Source organism: Pongo abelii, chromosome 5, assembly GCF_028885655.2.
Source record: "Pongo abelii isolate AG06213 chromosome 5, NHGRI_mPonAbe1-v2.0_pri, whole genome shotgun sequence".
Taxonomy (NCBI): Eukaryota; Metazoa; Chordata; class Mammalia; order Primates; family Hominidae; genus Pongo; species Pongo abelii.
Genome location: NC_071990.2, coordinates 87,943,355 through 87,969,562, shown reverse-complemented (window position 1 = coordinate 87,969,562; position 26,208 = coordinate 87,943,355). Strand labels below are relative to the sequence as shown.

Sequence of the window (26,208 nt, the reverse complement as noted above, 5' to 3'; positions counted from 1 at the left end):
TGGTTAAAGATATTGCAAATCCATACTATGGAATTATGTAGCCATGAGAAAGAATAAGGTTGATCTATATAAAATGATATGGAAACATGTCCACAATAATAGAGGGAAAAGGGACTGGCAACCAGGGACTGGCAACCAGGGAGGGTGTATGCAATTTTAAGTATTAAAAATGCATGTATGTGCATAGAAGAATGTCAGAAAGATTATATATCAAATTTTAATCTTAATAATAATTACCTAGTGGAGTGTTAAATAGGGAAATGAGATAGCTACAGAGATCCAAGATAGAAAGTTTTAGTTTTTAAACTTCTATATTTAATGATAAAAAATAGAAATATTGGATCTAAACTAGACACAGCTAACTTTATTTTTTACTACTATACCAAGAATCCAGACCAAAGTTCATTCCTTCCAGAAAGGCCAGATAAACACTCATCTCTCCCAGACCCATTCCTCTGCCATCTACCAAGGCTAGCTGCTATTTCTTTTTTTTTTTAAGAAAACAACCTATGGGGTTATCAACTAGCTGCTATTTCTATCACACTGAAAGGGTCCTGGGAAACAGTCAATCCCTTGCCTCACTTGGACAAAGATTTCCTCAGAAAGATCACCACCAATCCAGGCCATTGCTGACTCCTAACAAAGTCTATTCCCACTATCCTCTAAGGAACACGTAAACAAAACCAAACCTCAAATACTTGTAAGAACCAGGCAAGTAACGTACATTAATGAAGTGGACAAAGAGAAGGGTGGGCAAGTGAGAGAGCACACGGTGCACACCTCTTCTAAAGGGGGCAATGTCTCTGGGTTGGGGACAATAAATCTTAACTCATCTCATATGGAACAATGAATAAGTTTCTAATGTGTTTATAACAGAAACATTAAACAGCAATCAACCTCTAAGCAAAAAGGACTTTTAACAAAGTAATATTGTTACTTTGTAACAAGGGACTTTTAACAAAGTAATGTTACTATATATGTGTAGTGCTATGTATGTGTAGACTTAACATCTATCTGTCCTATTCTGCACTATATGATCTAGTTTTTTTCCTGGGATAGAGTATATAGACCTTAGTGAACCCTGCTTATGAACATGAAAAGTCTTAATTCTACCTGCTTAACATGAGAAGTGGGGGGAGGGAAATAGTTCCATATGACATTAGAAGTACCCAGGGTCTTCACAGAGAATTTTCCTGATCATCTCCCAGAGTAGGCTGGACTGCTGTTACTCAACTCTGGATAATTAAACCAAGAAGGAACTTAGGCTCAGTATTGCAAGACTGGATTATTCAGAGAGCTAGAAATACAGATTTTTTTTTTTACTGGATTTTTACTTGAGACACAGATTCACAGTCTTCAACTTCAAAGCTAACCCAACAACTCTATGCTTAGATAGTCAGTTTCCTAATAGGAGATATGCCTCTTTAGTGAAGGGCCTATGCCTTATTCACCTTTAAATCCCACCTCCCTCTAATCCCCCCCAATGCTTATACAGAAAAAATCATTCACTTAATACAGATCTGTGGAAGGGGAAGGGAGGACAGATGAACCTTAAGGGCAGGGACTGAATTGATAATAAAAGTTTTCGTGGCACTGAAAAATATCTGAGATGCAGCAGCACAATAACTAATGATTTTTTTTTAAATGTTACAACACATGAAAAAGGTGATTTCAATAAATTTTAAATATCTGCAAATTAACTTATCTAGTTATTTTGAATAAGAAAATGTCAGTCTTCTATTTTGCTCTCATATATAACAGCAATTAAGAGGCCAATTACCTGTAATAAAATAAATAATAAAGAAAAAAATGTATAGACCAGTTGAAGTCCAAACTAATAGTGATATAGTATCCTAGGCTACAGACCATGTTCTACTCCATCTAGCCTACAAACTGTCTGACATTACTCTTCCCAGTATCCTCAATATCCTCACATAAGAAACCCAACAGGTTTATTTCTAATCCCTTGGTCCAAGCCTACCACTTGCCTTCCTACTTGTCTATTCTCAAGGAAAAAAAAAATCACACAATCATCATTACAAACCTCATGTGGCACTGAGCTTTCTGTATGAGGCTATTCTGCTTTGAGACTGATGACAATACCTCTCTAAGAAGATCACGCATGCTCTATTAGTTTACTTCTCTGTCTTGTATCTCAAATTTTCCCTTAACATATCCTTATGTTTCACCTACAATCCCTTTGTTTTCCTCTCTATTGCTCTGGAGTCAAAGGATATGTATATTAGAGATATAAGACACCTGTACACATTCAGTGCCCTCCGAACACTGATCAACCTACTATAGGTTTTCTTTAAAAAAAAAAAACTTTTTTTTTTTGTGACAGAGTCTCACACTGTCACCCAGGCTGGAGTGCAGCGGCATGATCTCGGCTCACTGCAACCCCCATCTCCAAGGTTCAAGCGATTCTCCTGCCTCAGCCTACCAAGTAGCTGGGATTACAGGTGCCTGCCACCATGGCCAGCTAATCTTTGGTATTTTTAGTAGAGAGGGGTGTTTCACTATGTTGGCCAGGCTGGTCTCAAACTCCTGACCTCGTGATCCGCCCTCCTTGGCCTCCCAAAGTGCTGGGATTACAGGCATGAGCCACAGCACCCAGCCAATCTACTATAGTTTTATCTAAATTCTTTAAATATACACACCCTGTTTCTTGATCAACACCTTCTAATTCTCCTACCCTGTTTCCAACTTCCTTTTGAAATTGTAAGTCCCTCAAAATGCAAAATTGCAAAATTCCCATTTGGATCATGATTCCATTCTCAGAATTTTGTAGTCATAAACTATACAAATATGTGAATACTATGCTTTATACCAAACTAGAAGTGAAAACACAATGTCTCAGAGAGAAAATGTTTTACATTAAAAAGGCAAATAAATACGTACTCAAAATGATATATAGCATAGATGTGCATATATATATTCTATATAGAATTTATACGACTTATCTCAAAGTATTTCCAGAGATAAGTCAGAAAAATTCTATAAAGTTACTTAAATTAGCCAGTTTAAAAGATGTGCAAGTATCTTGAAGTCAGACAAGATTGAAGTCCCAAAGCTGACAAATACAGATATTTTACTAAACTGTTAAGCCACCACTATCTTTCCCACAATTTAGCCAAAGCATTTAAAAGATGTATATTATTTAAAACAGGAACTAGGTGCAATCAGTTTACATATAATTCTAAAAGCTACTTAGAATCAAGTTGCCACCACTCAAGAACATACCAAAAATGTAAGACTGACAATGATCTCTTCACTATCTGAGAGAAAAGGAAATCAAAGACATTCTAATTAAAAATTAATTTCTCAACTTAAAAAATAATTACTAATGAAAGAAAACATACTCACCTCTTCGATTAACTTTTCATTTGGTGATGATGTACAAAGACAGACAAGGTAAGTTTGCTTAAAACTACCTTTTGTGCCAATCTCTGGATGGTCAGAACACAGCTTTGCTAGAGCAGTTGCTTGACTTAACTGATTTGTTTTGATTAGATGTTTAATTCTCATATCCAACAAGATGGGACCCTCAAAAGCTAAAAATTCATTCACTTTAAAAAACAAGACATAATAGATTATTAACATTTGGTAATAATTCATTTGCAATACAAACACTTATAAGAAATATTTTTTAAACACGGGAACTAAAATGCTTTTTTTCAATTTTCTATTATTGCTAGTAAGGCTATCACAAAAGACTTGACCTTATAAGCAAGAAGAGATTATATTGCTAACTTTTAAAAGTTAAGTACTTTTGGCCCTTACATAAGGGACCATTTAGAATGAGCTGAATAAACTTGTTGATGATGAAAATATTTCTGTGTTAAATGCTAATAGTCAATGTTATTAAAATTACACTAAATTTTTTTCCTATAGCAGTTATTCTTCAACACCAGCAGTTAGCATCCCTAAAATCTGTAATGCTAGGGCATTACAACCTTACATGATGAGTAACCACAAAAAGCTATTGGGACATTCCAGAAGAAGAGATTCAACTAATATTTTGTTCAATATTGATGGTATATTTTTCATTTTACAAAGCTGAAATCTAACTTTTAAAAATAGATGTTTTACAATGAATCAAAATATCTACAGAAAAATAAATAAGATGGGAGAAAAGTTTGCCAAAGGATAAAACTTCTGTGGGTTTTATGTCGTTATTTTTAAAACATCAATGAATAAACTCAAAACAGTCACTTATGCATAAAACATTTCTACTTTGTTCAAACCTCTGACTATCCCCTAGTGCTTGTTTGGTCATCTACAAATAAGAATTAATATTTTTATTTTTTGTATTTATGAAGGAGAATTTAAGTTTTAACAAGTGCAAATTTAAATTTTTCCCTAAGTGTTCTTTACCAGAATAGAAATCATGTTTAAAAATTTATTTGACAATGGCTAGCCTGAAACCTTGGGAAGGCTTTTAGTAATAACATTTAAAATGCTCCATGAATAAAACACAGTATCTTCTCTGCTTGTTAACAGACTGAAAGATACGTCTGGTAAGTAATTTGCAGGTTAGAATACAGAAAATGAGAGATGTTCTTTACTTCTTGTAATATCCTTTGTTTCCCTCTAGTACTTTCATTTTTAGATCTAACTGTACTCCACTATAGAAAAGATTCTTCTATAAAATGCTATGATCATGGCTCGTCAGTATTAAAACCATAAACATATAAGCAATAGAACACAAGATCTCAAATCTAATCCTTTTCTTGAAGTCTAGACCTTCTCACCTGCTACCCTCTATTCTTTACATTACCCTAAATCAAAAGGCATAAAGGGTAAGCACAGATAAATAAAGCATATGTTTCTGGTGCCTCTGACTACATGTCTTTATGAGATAAAGGGCATTACTTTTCTAATATTGCATTATCCTATTAGGACAATTATATTGCAGTTACAGTTTAGTTCACTGCCAAAGCAAAAGATTTTAAATATGAGATTAAAAAACAAAGTTATAATAAAGTTATTCCGGCTATAAAGAGCTTTAGTTTCCTAATTCAACAATTTTCTCCAAAGGAAACTCTAGAGATACAAAGTCTGGGAATTATTGCAAATATTCTCACAAAAAAGTCATAATCAACAGACTCTAAAAGATCATGGTGAAGAAATAACTTAAAGGTGGGAAGTATTTCACAAAACTGATGGTCCCAATCTCAAATAGGCCCTACATTCTCAAATAGCAGCATTTAAGTTAGAACGACAAATTGTGTAATTTCTGCATTAAATCAATGTAGAAAATATTAATATTGCAAATTTCAAAGCCATAGGCTTTTGTTTGTATCCTAATGATGGGAAACCACTGCCACACTTAGGGCAAAATGGATTTCAAAAATACACAGAATATTTGAGTAGAAGGAAATTTATAGATCATTTTGTCTGTTCCATCATTTGGCAGATGAGTAAACTGAGGCTCAGAGAAGGCAAGTGACTTCCTAGGGACATAAAGCCAGTTAATGACATAGCTAGGAGTAGAATGAATCTTCTGCCTTCTAGCTTTATACAGTGTGAGATAAGAAAAATAATTTTTTTTTTTTTTCTATTCGACTACTGGGTCTACTTCTCATTGGAATGGCACCTTACAGCAGTAAAAACCTGTGAAGTAGCATTAGCCTTTAAAGGAAGACAATTATATATTCTGAAGTTCATGATTCAAATGGATCAAAACTGGATTACACTCAAGTCCTATTGAAAGCTCACTTCTCTTCCTCTACTTCTTCACTACTTTTTTTTTCCCACTTCTCTGCATTTTTCTCTATTTCTCTGCAATCCAAGATGTTTTTCCTTATAATGTTACAATATTGCAACAAAGACTGTTTTCATGCTTCTCAGACTTATCTTTGAGTAGCTTAGATATATCAAATTTCACTCCCTAGCCTGCTTTTCCCACTAGCATCCCACAAAGTATAAAATATTTATAATTTAACTCATGTGTCACCTTTTTATGTTTTCTCTATATTCACAGACTTCAACAGAAAAGCAGGCTTTACTATATTTGGATCTATCAAGAGAGCTATGTGACATAGATAACACTACTTCACATGGCAATATAAATAAATGATATTTAGCCAATTTGATTAAAAATGTAAAAAAGTCTTCTTCCTATGTCACTTTTTTTTTTGAGACGGAGTCTCTCTCTGTCACCCAGGTTGGAGTGCAGTGGCGATATCTCGGCTCACTGCAAGCTCTGCCTCCCGGGTTCATGCCATTCTCCTGCCTCAGCCTCCCGAGTAGCTGAGACTACAGGCACCCGCCACCATGCCCGGCTAATTTTTTTGTACTTTTAGTAGAGACGGGGTTTCACTGTGTTCGCCAGGATAGTCTTGATATCCTGACCTCATGATCCGCCCGCCTCAGCCTCCCAAAGTGCTGGGATTACAGGCATGAGCCCCCACGCCTGGCCATGTCACTTTCATAATATTAAAAGGAAACTACTAATTCCTACATTAAAGATAATTAAATACAAAATATGAGTTGACTTTCTGTGATAAATAATTACACAAGAATTAATTGTGTACTATGTACCACAGGTTACACCAGGTCCTAGATTCCCCCTAAAGTGGGGTCAACTCATTTACTGGGTTCTTATTCTCATGCCCAGATTTGCACATGATTTCCTTTGCAGCATCTTTGAGAAGCTGTTTCAAAAGCATCTCAAACTCAGCATACAAAATCTCTACACCACATTATGTGTCATCTCCACATTTCCATCTATTCAGTTGTGCTGAAGGTAGAAACCTAGGAGTCTGCCTGAAAAATGCTCTCTCCTACCTCCTTTTCACCCAGACATCAATCTATCACCTAGTTGTGTCACTTCCAATGCCTAAATACTCAATTCCATTAACTCTTCTTCATCTCCACTTCCACATTGCTCCCCCAACCCAACCCAACCCAGCCCAGCCCAAATCACTAATCAGACTATTTCCTAGCAATCTGCTAGTCTTCTCCATCTACTCTTACCACCTCCATCACTTCACTAGAATCCAGGGTGCTTCTGGTATTACTTTAAAGCACACACTTGATTGTCTTCCCTGTTTAAAACCTTCTAGTGGCTTTCCCCTGCTTTCAAAGCAAGGATCACTTATCCTTTTTAAAAATACTTAATTTGTATTCTCTCTTAGAAATAATTCAGCAATTAGGCCAGACGCGGTGGCTCACACCTGTAATCCCAGCACTTTGGGAGGCCAAGGCAGGTGGATCACCTGAGGTCGAGAGTTCGAGACCAGCCTCACCAACATGGAGAAACCGTGTCTCTACTAAAAATACAAAATTAGCCGGGCGTGGAGGCGCATGCCTGTAATCCCAGCTACTCAGGAGGCTGAGGCAGGAGAATTGCTTGAACCCGGGAGGCGGAGGTTGCAGTGAGCCGAGATTGTGCCATTGCACTCCAGCTTGGGCAACAAGAGCAAAAACTCCGTCTCAAAAAAGAAAAGAAAGAAAGAAAGAAAGAAACAATTCAGCAATTAGGCAAGAAAAATAAAAGACATCGAGATCGAAAAGAAGTAAAATCATCTGTTAGCAGATGACATGATCTTGTATGTAGAAAGCCCTAAAGATCCCATTTAAAAACTACTGCAACTAATAAACAAATTTGGTAAAGTTGCAAGATATAAAAATCTACACATAAATATCAGTTGCATCTATACACTAACAATGAACAGTTCAAAAAGGAAATTAAGAAAATAATTCCATTTACAATTGCAACAAAAACAATAAAATAAGAATAAAGCTAACCAAGGAGGAGGCGAAAGACCTGTAGACTAAAGATTATAAAACATTGTTAAAAGAAATGAAATGCATAAATAATTGGAAAGGTATCTTGTGTTCATGGATGATGACTTAATATTATTAAGATATCCATATTAGGCAAAGCAATCTATAGACTTAACACAATCTCTATGAAAATCTCAATGGCATTTTTTTTTTTGCAGAAATAGAAAAATGCATCCTAAAATTCATATAGAATCTTTAAGCCAAAATAACTGACAAAGAACAACAAAGTTGAAGGTCTCACACTTCCTGACTCAAGATGTATTACAGAGCTCAAGTAATCAAACACTGATGATAGTGGCATAAAGACAGACATGTGGACCAATGCAATAGAAAAGAGTCCAGAAATAAACCCTATCATATATGGTCAAATGATCTTTGACAAGGGTGCCAAGGTGACTCAATGGGGAAAGAACAGTCTCTTCAACAAATGGTGCTGGAAAAATTAGATACCTAGATGCAAAAGAATTTAGCTGGACCCTATTCCTGCACCATATACAAACATTAACTCAAAACGGATTAAAGACTTAGATGAAAAATCCAAAATTACAGAACTCCTAGAAGAAACCATACAGAAAAGCTTTATGACAATGGACTGGCAATGATTTCTGGGCTATGACACCAAACGTGTCATAGGCAACAAAAGCAAAAATAAAACTACATCACACTTAAAAACTTTTGTGCAAAGGACACAATCAACAGAGTAAAAAGGCAACCTTTTCACCAGAGTTAAAAAGGCAACCTTTTCACCAGAGTGAAAAGGAATGAGAGAAAATATTTGCAAATCATATGTCTGATAAGGGATTAATATCAAGAATATATAAAGAGCTCCTTTAACTCAACAACAACAAAAAAATCCAATTAAAATATGGACTAATAACTTGAATAGATATTTCTCAAAAGATAACATACGAATGGCCAACAAGCATATGAAACATCACAAATCATCAGAGAACTGCAAATGCAAACCACAATGAGATATCACCTCATACCCAGTAGGATGACTACTACGAAAAAAACAGAAAACAAGTGTTGGTGAGGATGTGGATTAACTGGAACCTTCGTACAATACTGTTAGGACTGTAAAATGATGTACCCTCTATGGAAAACAGTACAGAAGTTCCTCAAAAAATTTAAAATATAGCTACCATACGATCCAGCTATCCCACTTCTGGTTATACCCAGAAGAACTGAAAGCAGGGTCTTGAAGAAGCGTTTGTATGCCCATGTTTATAGTAGCACTACTCACAATTACCAAGAGGTGGAAACAATCCAAATGTCCAACTATGACAGATAAATGAATAAACAAAATGTGGTATAAACATACAATGGAATATTATTCAGCATTAAAAAGGAAGGAAATCCTTTCACATGCTACCACACGGATGAATCTTGAGGACACTATGCTAAGTGAAATAAGTCAGTCATAAAAAGAAAAATATGGTATGATACTGTTTATATAAGGTATCTAAAGTACTCAGAATTATAGAAACAAAAAGTAGGGTAGTGGTTACAGGGGCTGAGGGGTAAGGGAAAAGGGGAGTTGTTGTTTAATGGGTATAGTTTTCACCCTGGGGTTCAAGATGGAAAAGTTCTGAAATATGTTTACAACAATGTGAATGTATTTGACATTACCAAACTTAAAAATAGTTAAGACGGTACATTTTATCTTGTGTGTGTTTTTTTTTTACCACAATTAAAAATATATTAAAAAAACACAATTCAGCATTGTTGGTCAAAAAAAAATCCAAATTAAGACATTTAATAAAACACAATGCTTCAAGTTCTAGAATATTGGTTGCTCAGAGAGTCTAATTTAATTGATATGAGGTAGGGCCCTGGCACTGGTCTATCTAAAACCTCTCCAGGTAATTCTAATTATAGCCAGGATTGAGACTACTGCTCATGGTAACTCCCAAATGACCAATTAGGGATAATCAACCTTGACCCCACCTCTTACCCTTTCCTGAAGAAAGATGTTACATTTTCAGGAAATATAATTAACTTTCAAAGATTAGAAAGTATTTCATATCATAGATGAACTTAGTATGCTACAATTTTTGCATAAAATAAGATTTAATTATGATTAGATTTAACTAAATTCTGACAGATTTTTCCATGTAACATTATAAAATATACCCATTAAGGCCAGGCATGGTGGCATACGTTTGTAATCCTAGCACTCTGGGAGGCCAAGGCAGGTGGATCACCTGAGGTCAGGAGTTTGAGACCAGCCTGGCCAACATAGTGAAACCCCGTCTCCACTAAAAATATAAAAAATTAGCTGGGCATGGTGGCGCATGCCTGTAGTCCTCGCTACTTGGGAGGCTAAGGGAGGAGAATTGCTTGAACCCAGGAGGCGGAGGTTGCAGTGAGGCAAGATCACACACTGCACTCCAGCTTGGGCGACAGAGGAAGACTCCGTCTCAGAAAAAAAAAAAAAAGTGTATATATATATACACACACTAAAAAATAATGTCCTTGTCTAGGAGGTTTAAGAAACCAAAGAGTGCGTTTAAAAATCCTTTTTAGTAAAACTGAAAACTTTGGGTCATATAATTAAATACTTATATTTAATTATAAAATAGTAGGGTATAATCTGCATGTAATCAGATCTGACCTCACCCTATTTACCTGGGCAACATTAGTTATCGCTAGCTCTCTCCTCCCATCGCCTCTCCCGCTAAAATATTATTGCATCTTAGGTATGCTAATATCTAGCAAACTAAGAGCAATTTTTCCATTTTCACTTTAAAATGCAAAGTTTATTACTAAAATAAGGGCTTATTTCCCACAAAACCATGAATGATTTATAAGTACCATGGAAAATCTTAAGCTTTAGAAATTTCCTTTGAAAACAAAAGAGTTCTGGGGGGAAAAAAGAGAACTGCAGTGCTGAAGATGCAAGAAAGGACTGGCAAGCTGACAAAAATGCAATTTATGCAATTGCAAATTAACCCAATATAGAAGTAGAGGGAAAGTGCCTAAAAAATTCAGTGTGACTATAATAGGGAGTTGTCTTAGAGCTTAGATTTTAAAATAATACATAAAAAGAAGGAAAAACAGGTTTAAGACCAAGGATGCACCATTGAGTGTCAGACACCTGGTGCTAACAACCTATGCAAAATGTTAATAAAAGTAAAACCCAAGATGACACCTAACTCACCAAAAATGCTGAGAACAATAAAACCGAGCATGGTGAGACCTTCTTGGGAAAGTCTGCTACTTGGGTTTGATTATGTACTATTTATGATAGCAGAGAAAAGTATATTTCTTCTACTCTTACTACTCTACTTCTTTGATAAGCTTAAGATTTAAGAGTAGAACAAACCATAGAATAAGTGAAAACAGATGGCAAAATGTAATTTTCGAAACAGGGCTGATGGTACTTCTTGCAAAATTGTAGAAACGGCAACAGATGTAATCCTGAATAAGTTTAAAAATTAATTATATTAAAAAAGATGGGTTGTGATTGTTCAGAAAAAGAAGTGAGACGAGTAAAAGCCAAGATGAATTCACTAAACATAAGTTACACTTTTCACAGAAATTCATCTCAAAATGGATCATATACCCATATGTAAAATGCGAAACTATAAAATTTCTAGAAAAGACCATAGAAAAATCTATATGGCTTTGGATTTGGCGATGAGATTTTAGATAAAATACCAAAAGCATGATCCATGGAAGAAAAAACTGGGAAGTTGGACTTCATGAAAATGTAAAACTTCATGCTCTGTAAGTTGCTCTTAAGAGAAAGGACAAGCCACAAGAGGATTCTTTCACAAGAGGGAAAGAAAAGATTTGCAAAACACATATCTGAAAAAGAACTTGTACCCAAAATATACAAAGAACTGTTAAAACTCAACAATAAGAAAACAAACAACCCAATTAAGAAATAGGCAAGAGATCTGAACAGATGCCTCACCCAAGATATACAGATGGCAAATATGCATATGAAAAGATGTTCAGAATCATTTGTCATTACAGAAATGCAAATTAAAATAACAATGTGATATCACTACATGCCTATTAGAATGGCTAAAATTCCAAAAACAGACAATACCAATTGCTGGTAAGGGTATGGGGCAAAAGGAATTATTCATTGCTGATGAGAATACAAAATGGTACAGGCACTTTAGAAGACAGTTTTTTTTTCAAAGCTAAACAGTCTTACCATATGACATAGCCACCATACTCCTACGTATTTTCACCCAACTGATCTGAAAACTGACATCCACACAAAAACCTGCATGCAAATGTTTATAACGGCTTTACTCAAATCACCAAAAACTGGCAGCACATACATCAAAAACTAGCATCCATTACATGGCTGTACCACAGTTTGTTTAGCCATTCACCTTTAACAGGTGAATGGATACTGTGGTACAGCCATATAATGGAATATTATTTAGTGATAAAAAGGAATGAGCTAATAGCTCATTGGTTTAACAGACATGTAAAGCCCTGGATGAATGTTAAATATACAATGCTATGTGAAAGAAGCTTGAATGAAAAGCTTTAATTACATGACATTCTGAAAAAGGCAAAACTATAGAGATGGCAGATAGATCAGTAGTTGTCAGGTGTTTGGGAGAAGGCTGGATAGGTGAAACACAGTTTTTTTTTTATTTTTTTTAGGGAGTGAAACTACTATGTATATTACTGTAATGGTGGACACACGACACTATTTTCATTTGTCAAAATCTATAAAACTAAACAACACAAAAGAGGGAATCTTAAGGTATGCAAATTGAAAAAAAGTTATTTAGGAGGTTCAGGAAGCCCAAGATGGAATACAGAATACAACAAAATAACTATATTACAAATGTATGAAAAGAACCTCACTGAAAGGAATGGAGAAATAAGGTGCTGACCTAAGTAACTTTGGAAATGAGTGGAGAATGTAAGAATAAAGTAAAAAAGAACTGTACAAAAGCACTGTACTGTAATTAATAAAGTTTTTTCCTATAGGGGTATACTAGGATTAAGTAAATGGATGGCCAGTGGTGGAAGAAGCTAGTCTGAAAGGCTACATACTGTATGATTCCAATTATATGACATTTTGTTGAAGTGGGAGGTCACAGACAAGCAAGGGAAGGAGGCTACAATGATCTTTGTGTTAATGAATTAGACTTGGAGACATCAGTAAGAATTCATATTTAGTTTAATATAGATCTTGGTTTCTAATACCATTCTCCAATAAAAGGGGCAAGTCCTCCCTAGAGAAATGGTTGATTCCAGGACTCAGGCAGGAAATACGCCAGATGAGCCTGGAGCATATTACGGTGCCAGAAAGCAAGGAAGTAATCACACAAAAAACAAAACCCATTGATGAGGGACACAAGAGTCAAAGGAAAGAGCTCTCATGCCAAAGCTGGAAGAAACTGAGCAACAAAATAAAGTAGTATCAGATTATGACCAAAGTATAAAATAAATATATATAAGGCCATACTAATATAAATGACTGATGGAAAAAATAAATAGGGAGGAGACAAATCTCCTGTGTAGAATTCCAGATAACATGTAGATACTGCTTCCTCAAGGAGGTGGAGCATAACTTCCCACTTCAAGTATGGGCTGCACACAGTAATTTCATTCTAAAGAATGTAGCATGGAAAGAGAGAAAAGAGTAACTTCACAGTGGAGAAACCTGACACATGCTGCCACAGCTAGGTGGTCTAGGTTCACACCAACAGTGATAAGTCGGCTGGGTGTAGTGGCTCATGCCTGTAATCCCAGTATTTTGGGAGGCCGAGGCAGGTGGATCACTTGAGGTCAGGGACTCAAGACCAGCTTGGCCAACAAGGTAAAACCCCATCTCTACCAAAACATACAAAGAAGTTTAGCCAGGCATGGTGGCACATGCCTGCGGTCCCAGCTACTCGGGAGGCCGAGGTGGGAGAATCGCTTGAACCCAGGAGTTGGAGGTTGCAGTGAGCTGGGATTGTGCCACTGCACTCCAGCCTGAGTGATGGAGTGAGACCCTTTCTCAAAAAACAAACAAACAAAAAAAACCCCAAAAAACCTCAAAACAGTGATAAGTCATGTTGACAATAGATACCCTTTATATAATGTGATGGCAATGGTACTTTACCTTTCTGGTCTTCCTCCTCAAAACCCATAACCCCAGTCTAATCATGAGAACAACATCAGACAAATCTCAATTGAGGGACACTCTACAAAATACCTGACCAGTACTCCTCAAAACTGTCAAGGTCATCAAAAACAAGGAAAGTCTGAAAAACTGTCACAGCCAAGAGGAGCCTAAGGAGACATGACGACTAAATGTAATGTGGTATCCTGGATGGAATCCTGGAATAGAAAAAGGACATTAGGTAAAAACTAAGGAAATGTGAATAAAGTATGGATTAATTAATAACAAAGTATAAATATTAATTTATTAATTGTGACAAATGTACCAAACTAATGTAAGATATTAATGAGAGTGAAAACTGGGTGCAGGGTATATGGAAACTTCACAATTTTTCTATAAATTTAAAACTATTCTAAAATAAAAAATTTTATGTAAAAAATAAATTAGATCAGACTAACCTCAGTATTGAATAATCTTACGTAAAAGAACTTTAGCCAAACATTTGTCAAAAACAAGGAAAGTCTGAAAAACTGTCACAGCCAGTTTTTCACAGCCACAAACACTTGTTATGGTCTTTCACCAAATCCTTTAGACAGAAAAGGAGAACCATGGGCCAGCATTATGGGAAAATAGGTATATTTGATAAAACAATAATAATCAACAGATATGGATGTAAGAACTAAAGGCAAGCAGAAAGATTTTTTTAAGTATCCCAGAAGCTTGATTTCTGGACATGATCTTTTTATGGTTATGATGAAGAACCTGGATGCCAATATGGTATATGAAAATGAAGTCTGCAAAATGAGAGGAAATGGGGAAGGACAAAATCCTTGAATAACAAAATCAGAATTAAAAAGAATCTTGACAAGTTGGGGAGACAGAATGGATCTAATATGGTAAAATTACACAGGAAGAAAAAGGTAATACACTTGTACACCAAAAGAAAAAGTATACAAACGTAGATTGAGAAGACATCATTAAAAGTTAGCATTTATTTTTTAAAAATTTTAAACGATTTTAGTAACCTCATTGAGTTGTGAGAATTACATGGCTGCCCAAAAACGTAATGTCATCTTACATTACACTAACTTAAGTATAAATTGTTAGCATGAAGAGAAAGAGGATATCTCTGACCTCAAAACTGGCCAGATCATATTTACAGTACAGATGAAGTGCTGAGATTTACATATTTAAGAGAACTACAAAAACATAAAATGCACTCAAAAAAGAGGAATCACGATTGTAGATTTATAATCACGCCACATCAAGGTTTTTAGTCTACAAAAGAAGACTTCCATAAATATATACACCTGCTATATATCCACAAAAATTAAAAATTAAAGAAAAGAAAAGAAGACCAAGTGTAGACATGATGGCAATCTTTAAAAATCTCAATTGCTACCAAATGAAAGAGAGATTTATACTTTACTATGGCTTTAGAGGCAGCACCAGGTCCAAAAGATGGAAACTCCAAAAATTAGTTTTCACAATTTTCACAATGAAGATTTTCTAATCACAGGCTAAGAATAGACTGAACTACATAAGTACCATACTCTAGAAGTGTTTGTGCAAAAGCTAATTTATCAGTGATGTTTTAGAGGGGAATTAAAATTGAGTAACAAATAATTGAATATTAAGTACCTTTCCAATCCCAAGATTATGACTAAAGGGAGGCATAAGTAATATTTAAGTATGCCTAAAGTTCCTTTGATATTCAAAACCATGTACTTGACTTGTATTGGTTTAGTTATTAGAGCTACCTCCCTCTAGGATACTCAAATGTTGAAGTGAAACCAGTATCTTTGAGTCCTGTCCACCCTTACTCTCCCAAATCAAAGAGTATTTCTCGGTTGAGCTGGGCTCTAGTAGGTCCAAAATCAGTCAATTGAAAAAAATAAACTAAAATAACTCAGAATTAATCAGATTATTCACTGTTCAAATACTACATCAAAACTTCAAAGGCTTCACTATAAACAAACGAATGAGTATAACCTATAGAGGTATACTCATTTTCTGGGCTCTTATTCTTCTCTTCAAACTTGCTGCAGGCTAGATTATGGCTGCAAATCTCTCAATCATGTAACATCTCTCCGGTTGTTTCATGAGCTGTATTGTTATTAGTTTGGCTACCTACAATCCATCTAATTTGCAGAAAACTCCTCCTGGCTGCATAGTCCTAATTATTCCAGTGGCTATGACAGATGAAGGTCAAGAAATAAAGCAGCACAGAGATGGGTAGAGACATTGGTTAACAGATACAATGTTAGGTACATTCAAACAAGTAAAGCAGCACATTATCTTTTCAAATAAAGTTGAAATCTCTGTTAGGATAAAGGTTCCTTTTTCCTGCTTTAGCATAATATGTGAATTTGGCAAAATGCTGTTCAGAAACTGACAATGGGAAAAGGAGTTACTCCTTTATTTAGAGTAGGTGCAACTCTATTTTATTAGACTAGATGCAACAGGGCATAATAGGGAGAGGCTGAGGTCTGATTTTTAATTTCTGGCTCTGCCTCTCATCACTGGTAATGTGGTATGAAAAAAATACTCATCTTTCTGAGCCTCTATTTTCTCATCTGAAAAATAGGGACAATAAGGATCCTATCTTTTTCAAAGTATTCACTGTGATGGTTAAATAAAACCATGCATATAAAAGCACTTTCCAAACTGTGAGGAACTTGTAATTTGATATTATTACTAATATATCACATCTAATATTTCTAAAAGCTGAGAAGATCAGAAAGTATAATTTGGTGCTAGAAGTAAAGCATACTGGTATTAATCTATGGGGAATAAAGTTAATATGGCAAGGCAAAAAAAAAAATCTAAGATTCTCAACTTTTAAATTTATTGTTAGGCTGGGTGTGGTCAGTCACGCCTGTAATCCTAACACTGTGAAAGGCTGAGGTGGGAGGATGGCTTGAGCCCAGGAGTTCGAGACCAGCCTGGGTAACACAGGGAGACTCTGTCTCTACAAAAAATAAAAATACAAAAATTAGCTGAGTGTGGTGGCATGTGTCTGCAGTCCCAGCTACTCAGGAGGCTGAGAGGATCACTTGAGTCTGGAAGTGAGGCTGCGGTGAGCCATGATCGCACCACTGCACTCTAGCCTGGGCCACAGAGCAAGACTCTGTCTCAATAAATAAGTAAATAAATAAATAAATAACTATTATTATTTTAAGTAATGAAAGGATCTCCTTCCAAGGTCTCGAGAACACTGTAGCTAATTGTTGGATATCCATGAAGGTAGAGGATACTAAAAATAAACCTCTTGTGAAAACTAAGAAACAAGTACACTGCTAGAATGATCAAGAAAGCATGGAGAAAATGGTGAAGACAGAAATCAAGTAGGAATAACCAACCTAAAGAGAAGTTTGAAGATTGGCTGGGAAGGCTTTGGGTAAATATCAAAGTACCAGAAGAGCTCACAAGCAATAGACTTAACACTCCCTTCTCATGGCCTTCAAAACTTGCTATCATATAGCAAAATTTCCTAGAATTTGCCACTGATCAACAAGAAAAGCAGCAATAAACGACGGAAGAAGCTTACAGTGGTAAATACATGCTTTTCCATTAGATATATTACAATTTTTTTTAAAAATTTACTTCTTCAGTTAAATACCTTGGGAAAGGTTAGGGTGATATTTGGGCACATTTTCCTAAATAATCTCAAGAAAAGTATCTAGAAGACAACTGTACTTTTCTTCGGGGTCTATATAAATTTTAAACTCTAAAAAACATTAAGTGTTATACATATAAGTAATTTAGCCATCTACTTTCAATAGGATACCAGGCTGAGCTCATATAAGAAAAACGCAGGGGATACAATAAGACTGAACAATAAACTGAGAAAGCATTTTAATCTTAGAGACAAAAGACTTAAAGAGTTCTAGCACTGACTTCTTATTTTATTTTGAGGAAGAGCATTTCAGCATCCTATTTCTGTTTCTCCCAACTATCAAATACATTATCAAATATGAACTGGATTGCCACCTGTCAGAAGTTACAGAAGGAATTCCTCTGTTAAAAAGATGTTGGGAAAAAATTCTAGTTTACCTGTTAATCTACGATTCTATAATCATATAAATTCATCTTCCCCAAAATAAAATAAAGGCACAGGGCCTCAAGCGCACCTCAGAAGATATTTAATTAAATGGTCCTTCTTTGGAATATCTTGAGATAAATTATATCAAAACAACTTTAACACTTATTTTTTCTAGTCTAATTATGCTTTTTTTCTCTCTCTCTTGAAAATTTACCTTTATCCTTATCCAATGGTTCCTGGGAAAGAATAGTGCACAGTACCGGGTTTTTCCACACCCCAGTCTCTTGAGCTAGAGTAGCTAAAAAATGCAATTCACAGCTGCCATTCTCCATCAGCTTTTCATGAGCTACCTATAAATATTAAATAAACATCCAAAGCATTACAACAGATTTTTAAAAGCAAGCTTATCAGGCTTTAAATATAATACTAAACTTCTGAAAAGACTTTCATCTTAAAAATTTCACATCACATTACAAAGTACTCAGTTCCTTTACTTCTAATATTTAAAGATGAATTTCAAGGATAAGAAATAAATCATTTACAAATCTTAAATAAATATAATGTATTTACAGAAGTAAGTCTGTATTTTTTCTTCCCCAAAATCTAAGCCAGGAGTAAAGTTATTCCTCAAGGAAGCAATCAGAATATCCATATGCATAAAAGACCTTACACATTTTATATCCTCTGTGTTTAAAAAAGTTTTCCCCCGAATCTACCATTAATAAAAAGATTTCATAACGAACTAAGTGACAACTTATGCATATTCCAATAAAAGGGAATTACGAAAAGAAAATAACTAAATGCATGATTTTTTCATTTATTCATTGTATAGTTCTGGCAATTTCACATTAAAGCTGATGATGAACCTTGCCTGCAAGTTGTTTCCAAGTGTTCATGAAATGGGCATAGTCTTCAGTCCACAAAAGACCAACAGTTTTTATTCAATTCAGAAACTGTTTATTGAGAATTTCTACGAACAAAGTTCTACAGAAGAGCAACTAGTCCCTGACTTTATGGGGCTTATCCTCTAGTGGGGTAAAGAAATGTTTAAATAGTTAAAACACAGGGAAAATAAATGCTATTAAACAGGCATAAACTAACCTTGAGGAAGCTCAGAAATGGGAGCAAAGTGTTGGAGAAACTCTTAAAGCTGCATGCTATGTTCAAACAAAAAGTCTAATCCTCAAAGCCATCCAAATATTCCCATTCCAACAAAGTTCAGGTGCTTTACTAAGTTTTCTTTAAGTAACTGAATGTAGAGGGATGTAAAGAGTTACTTCCTTCATAATCCATCTAAAAAGGTATTAACTAGTCCTTTTGTTTCAAAAAGGAAAGTGTAACATTTTATCTTACGTTGGCAAACAAAATCAGTAGCATTTGGAATTCTGGTTATGCATATTAATTCTGTGGTAGGGTGTATCTGAATGGCAAGCAATAGGAAGTTTTAAAATAATTTACCTAAAAATACTTTTTGGAAAAAAAACCTAAGATACAAGTTACGGATATCTGAAGTAGAATATGCATGATCAAAAAATTAGTTGCAATGTGACAAACAGGACAAGACACTTTCATTTCAACAAACAGTTATTAAGCATCTGTTATGTGTAAGACATTATGCAGAATCCTACAATGTTAAATAAGATACGAATTCCAGCTTCAAGGGCCTGTTGCACTTGATGTAGATTTTAATGTTTAATATTAAAACAGGAAAGTTTATTTCTCTGCCTAACTACAGCTTATTTTACATGCTTCTAAAATTTAAGGCTATACCTCTTTAATATATTTCTTACAGAAAATCTTAAGGCCTAAAGATATTTTAAGAACTCTGGATAGAGAAATGGAGAGAAAGAACTATAGCTTTGAAACTAGCTGGCAGGAGCATTCTTTTTAACTAATCAATTAATCAAAATTTAGTTGAAGCCATAATACATCCAGCTCTAGTGCTTGAAACAAAATTTAACATTCTTGAAAAAACTTCAAGACAACTAACTGCTAAATTGTGTAGTACCTCATATAAGCAGAATAACAACACTAAATAAAATAGACAAAGCATGTGTTTTCAGACAGAAGAAAAGGCATGGGCTTTGGAACAAAGAATCTTAGTTCGAATAACTACTATGTGATATTAGCTAGACAAGTTTGGGCATATAATTATTTTGGAGTATGAGCCTCAGTTTCCTCACCTTTAAAATGGGGAAAATATACCTATCCACACAAATTTTCATGAGGATTAAATGATATATGTGAAATTCTTATAAAGCACATTGAAGATTTTCAGAAACCAGTTTAACTGTTTCTAAATCCAAATGAGGGCACTTTCTTTTGTGTTCCCTTGCTGCTCTTACAAAGTCCCAATTATCTGATCATAAAGATTATTCAATCTATCTAAACGTATATATACATTTAGCAAACATTTGTTGAGATCTACTATATGTAAGACACTAGTGTCAATAAGATCAGTAATTAATGTCTGTCATTATTGAGATGTCTTAAAGCTTAACTGAATAAATTTTTTAAGAGTAAGGAAAACTGACTTAAGATATACCTGTATTAAATCTAAAGATAAAGATTCTCACCTGCACCAGTGTCTGAAATTGTTCCCACTGTTTATCTGATAACTCAACAGGCAGACACAGTAAAAGTTCAACACAGCTTCTAAAAAACAAAAAGTTGGTAAGGAGAGGAATAATTATTAAAATTCAAAGGAAATTATAAAACCAGTAATTCTAGTATCATAAGCAGACTCCCCATAACTAATCTATTTAAAATTAAACTATAAGACTTGAGATTTAATGTGTGTGTGCATGTGTGTGTGTGTGTATTTTTAAAGCTAAATCTAGTTTATTTACTCAAAGGTCTACTCACAATGCCAAGCGTTCCAGAACCAAGGCTACATTTTCACATTCAGAGGTAAGATAAGGTCGGGCTTTAACATAACTTTGGATAGCCACTGTGTATACCTCCAATAAAGGTAAAGGATCTTCTGAAGTTTTCCATTTCTCTGCATATTCTAGGAGTGTCTGTTTTGGAAGGAATAATAAAAAGTATTCAAAATGTAAATCAAAATATACATTGACTCATCAGCTGTTTTTTCCTGAAAAATTTTGAAAAATACAAATTTTTATTTATAAAAACAAAAAGTAGTTTACATTGATTAAAATATTAAATGAAATAAAGTCATAGTCTTATTTTTGGCAGCTCTCTGTAGGAGAAAAGATTAGTATTAATTCATCCAGCAACAGCATCATTTCATCAAGGCTAGTTTTAAATAGTGCAAGAGTTACCTCCTCTATTCCCTAGTAAGTTTTAAAAGTTATTTTAAAAAGACACCTGGGCAAGTAATACTTGAGCAGGCATGCAGTGAAGAATTTGAAATAATATCTGTTTTCTATTTCTCGTAGAAGCAGCAGAAAATTCAATATTGAACAACAAAATGAATCACGTATGGTCAGCAAAGACATGTCCTTTTTCAGTCCATAAAAAAAAACAGTACATACAAATTAATAATTTTTTGACAAGCACTAGCAATTAAAAAGTCATCCAAAGACTTTCAACATATAAAAATCAACATTAAAGATATTAAAAAATTATTATAAGGTTAAGTAATTTTTGTAATAGTTTTTTAATTAAAAATATTTCTCATCTTTCAATTAAGTAAATATTTTAAATTTACCTCATCAGAATTACTTTAAAAGATGCTATTTATCTTACTGAATAAGAGATGGGAGATAATGGAAAGATAAGTTATACAGAAACATACATGTTAAGACTCTTACCTAAAAGGTTCTATATAGTTATGCTAAATGAAGAGAGATTCTAATTAAATGTTTTTATAACACAGAAGACTGCCACAATTGGTCCTCTCCACACTTCAGGGTTTAAGACTCATTTAATCAAACATAGGAAAATTCAGGTGTCTTTTCCTAGAAAACAGGGTATTGAAGGAAAAAAAAATTTCCTGAGGGCTTGTATCCTCTGGCATACAGAAGCACTTTTAAAAACTGGAGGGAGGGAAGGGGTGGGGGGATTGTATTCTACTACCAAAGCATTTACTACCTTGTCCTCTCTACTAACTTCCAACTAACAGAATTAGTAAGTGATTAGACGAAAGCAATAGAAAAAGTAAGCTGGTAAACTAAAGGGCAACAAAATAACTACTCACCTACTGAGTAGCCATATATTCACAGATCTTGGCTCTCAACTAATCCTTTCCTTTCCTTTCCCCCTAAGAAGTGAGGGCAAATACTGATTGCTAGAGACAGAAAGGACACAAAACCTGCAGCCACAGTGCAGGATGTAGGATGGGGTGTCGGGGGATACTCAACTAGGTCCAAAACCAACTCCACAGCAAAATTTCTCAGTAAAGTTGAAGTGGAAAAACTTGTTTCTCAGATATCCAGGAAAAAACACCGCAATCTTTCCCAGATGAACCCTGAAACAAATTTGCTCTCATCCACCCTTTCACCTCACCTCACAATCCCATTATATCCCAAACCTTCATGGTACAAAATAGATTCTACGTGAGGATAAAAACAACCAGAGATAAGTTCCCTAGCTCAATCCACATGAAACCCAAAGGTAAAGCTATTCCTGATCTTTGAAGTTCCAAGCAGGGATAGAGATGCTGGGAAAGAGGGGAATCCATGTTTCTGTACCCTCTTGGCATTGTTAAATGTAATGATGAACAAATGACATTGTAGCTGGTCAACATGGAACATGAGATGAAGCTGCCTACATTATACCCAAGATGATTCAGCTTCGATGTAAACACAGAAATTAAAGCCTTTTATTTGCCTAATCATGTCACTATTATACATATAATCCCAATCCAGAGACTCACTTTTGCAGGTGTTGGGGCTCAGAAACTGATACCCCAAACTGTGGCCCTTTGACATGCTGAAGAAGAAGCCTCAGAGTCTCTCTGACCTTCTCCTGTTTCTTCCCATCTCTTGATCCTCTTTCTCCCAAAATACAGTATGAAGTTGTTCTGTGAAGTTTCCTTATCTGTCTAAAGTCCAGGCCCACCAAAGAAGAAGAAAATTACCTTTGATCCTGTTAAATATAGTGAACCCCAAGTTTCTCTTCTAAGAATCAGTATGTCAGTATGTTCAGCTCTCTTATTCTTTGATTCTCCATTTTAAAGTTTAACTTCCTGGTTCTCTTCACCCCCTTGCTTCTAAGTTTCAGTAAACAACTTTCCCGCCAGTCCTAATCAGTAGTTCACATCTGTTCCCTGGTCACCTGGTCCATCCTGACTCATCCCGGTCACCTGCTTTACCTGAGTCACCCCTGGTCACCTACTCTGACCTAAGTCACCTTTAGTTACCTGTTTCTAACCATCCTTCCCGCCAAACTACTCACCCTACCATTCTGGCTCATACACCCTGCTCTTTTTAAAATAGCCAGTTGGAATTAGCTTAGACTGTGCGGGCCAACCCTAGCCAATATGGGAACGACACAGCAGTAGGGGCTACCTGTGTCAGGAACAAGACCTCCCCTGTCCAGGTGTGGTCCCACCATTGTTCCATCTGCAAGGAGCACCCTTTCTGCAGAAAGTAAAAATTGCCTGTGAAAATTAAATTTATATTTGAGTGCTGTTTCTTTGTGGCACCGGGAATAAGCATTTCTAACAGTCCCCTCCCTGAGTTTTCATTAACTGAACTCATAGGGCAGGAAGACAGAAGTCTGTCAACACATCTAGCCAGACTTTTGTCACAAACCACTGAATGCTTAGCAGGCTCAACAGACTTTGTCCCAGGCCACTGTATGTTCAAGTCCATTGAATTCCCCTAAAAATAATTTACAACCCTCCTCTAAAATCATCCACATTTCCCTACCTCCCTTTCATTAATAAATTTGTAGGCCATTTCTCCTATTAATCTGCTGTTTGTCAGTTGATTTTCAGTGAACCTTCAGAGGATGAAGGGGAAGTTTTCTTTTGACCCCTACACAGGAGAATTCTTAACTTTCTTCTAAATAGCCCTCAAATAAAGAAGAACTTATATTTCTTATGGATCTGAAATGGTTATACTCTCCAATCTTTTGACCAGCTAGATCATTCAGAGGACAATGACAGAGAACTATGGACTGCTAGAAATGAAAACATTCTCTTGCATGGTGATTTTGATTAGAGCAATTAAAACCTGGGATTAGTTCCTGGTTGAACCAACATGAACTAGGAAAGACTATACAAGAAAATTTGGAATTCAATGATGCAACCATTCAATCAAAAGGGATGTTAAGATTCATGATCAGTCTTTGAATTCAGACTGTGCCACTGGCAGGCATACAAGTATGGTATAATAAAAATAACTGGTCTTTGTCCTAGGTTCCTAGCACAGAGCTCCTGAAACCCTTGAAATCTACATAAGTGTCTTTTTCATGTTAATGAGATAACATTAGGCTGAGGAGCTTCTAGATAGCAATAAAATAGGGACTGGTCACTACAAAGACCATGCCATGATTAGAGAGATGGAACTTGTAGCCCCACCCCCCAGTCTTGCAGGAGGTAAAGGGGCACAGAGATTGAACCCAATCGCCAATGGCCAATGATTTGATCAATCATGCCTATGTACTCCACAAGACCTCCTAAACAACAGTAGTCTAAGAGCTTCTGAGTTGGAAAACACATCCATGTGCTGGGAAGGTGGCACATCCCAACTCCACAGAGACAGGCTCTGGTGCTTAGAATCCTTTCAGATCTCACCCTAGGTACTTCTTCATCTGGCTGTTCATTTGTATCCTTTATAATACCTTGTAATAGTAAGTATAGCATTTTCCTGAGTTCTGTGAATTATTCTAGCAAATTACTGACCCTGAGGAGAGGGTTGTGAGAACCCCTAATGTTGTAGCCAAGTTGGACAGACTTGGGGACCTGGTACTCGCGACTGGCATCTGACCAAAGTCCTACACTTTTTTCCCCATTAAACCAATGGTTTTTGTTCCCACACCCCTTCAAGAATGAATGAATGTCTATACACATATATATTTATACACATATGAACAGACAAAGATAAAAGTCACTGTAATCTGGTTTGAAGATGAGTTGGGGGGAGATGGCACAGAGGGGAAAAGACAAGGAACGAAACCTAAACGTCTTCCTGCAACGCACCATATTGCTTCCATTAATGAGTAACCTGTAAGAAAAATATGGTAAGAAAATTTAAAACTGTTTTTTGATGAATGACTGATGGAACTAGGGATGCTTAATCTGGATACTAAATAATATTTACTGAATATTTACCATGTGCTAGGCATTGTTCTAAGAGCTTTACATGTACTACCTATTCAGTAATTAGGTAAATTATAGTAATATGCTTATATTAAAAATTAACAAACCAGAAGTAATGAAATAACAAGCCATAAGATCACAGAGCTAGGAAAAGGCAGAGAAGGGATTCAAATCCTCATAGTCTGACTTCAGAGTGTTCATTCTTAACTACTATGTGATACATTTCTGGAGAAATAAAAATTGACTTATAAATCCAATTTTCAAAATTTGGATTAAATTTTACATTAAATTGGCCAAATTCACAAATCTAGAGGCTTGTCACTTAAGAGTGGAGTTAATTTTATTCTGTGTGTCTCACAGGTCATACCAGGACCACTAGGTTGAAGTTTAAAAGAGACACTTTCCTGTTTCCTATAAGACAAAACTACCAAACCATTAGAGTAAACCAAAAACAGAACAAGTTGGCCTCCTGAGACAGGTGGTGGCCCACCAACTGAAGTTATTCAAAGAGGAGCAAGATGATTCAGAGTTGAGGATGCTGAAAGGAGTCATATATTAAAGACACACTCCACCATACCAGAAGGGACTACACTAGTGAGTATATGTGTGCGTTCATAAACTAGTGGCTCATGGATGTTTTGATGTGCACATTGTTCAAAAAATATTTGAATTAGTTCCTAATATTTAGAAGTCATATATTTTACATAAAAACTTGGGTTTCTGGCTTTTCTTTTATAACAAAAAAAATTGGCAACTTTGGGCCCACATCCCAGCATGGCAACTAGCTAGGGCTGAGTGATGACCCAAGATCTCCCACTGAGATCAGACACAGGCTCTGTGGTTGCTACATGCCTCACCTCATTCTTTGTTTGTTTGTTTGTTTTTGAGACAGAGTCTTGCTCTGTTCCCCAGGCTGGAATGCAGCGGCATGATCTCGGCTCACAGCAAGCTCCGCCTCCCGGGTTCACGCCATTCTCCTGCCTCAGCCTCCCGTGTAGTTGGGACTACAGGCGCCCACCACCACGCCTGGCTAATTTTTGTATTTTT

The 26,208-nt window shown here is 35.6% G+C and overlaps 1 protein-coding gene across 7 annotated transcripts in view; it reads right to left on the bottom strand.

Annotated features, from left to right (window-relative positions):
- Positions 1-26,208, bottom strand: part of ZNF292 (zinc finger protein 292) — a 111,216-nt gene that overhangs the window by 24,794 nt on the left and 60,214 nt on the right. For 4 of the 7 annotated variants that reach the window (XM_063724895.1, XM_024248683.3, XM_054557833.2 and 1 more), the window contains 4 exons: positions 20,796-20,950; positions 20,507-20,585; positions 18,145-18,280; positions 3,367-3,569 (listed from right to left, as the gene is read on the bottom strand). In XM_063724895.1, coding sequence (XP_063580965.1) covers positions 3,367-3,569; positions 18,145-18,280; positions 20,507-20,585; positions 20,796-20,950 — 573 coding nt within the window. Of the gene's footprint in view, positions 1-3,366; positions 3,570-18,144; positions 18,281-20,506; positions 20,586-20,795; positions 20,951-21,706; positions 21,854-22,770; positions 26,001-26,208 lie in introns of those variants that run through there. The other 3 variants (XM_054557835.2, XM_054557834.2, XM_054557838.2) reach the window with 3 other exon arrangements.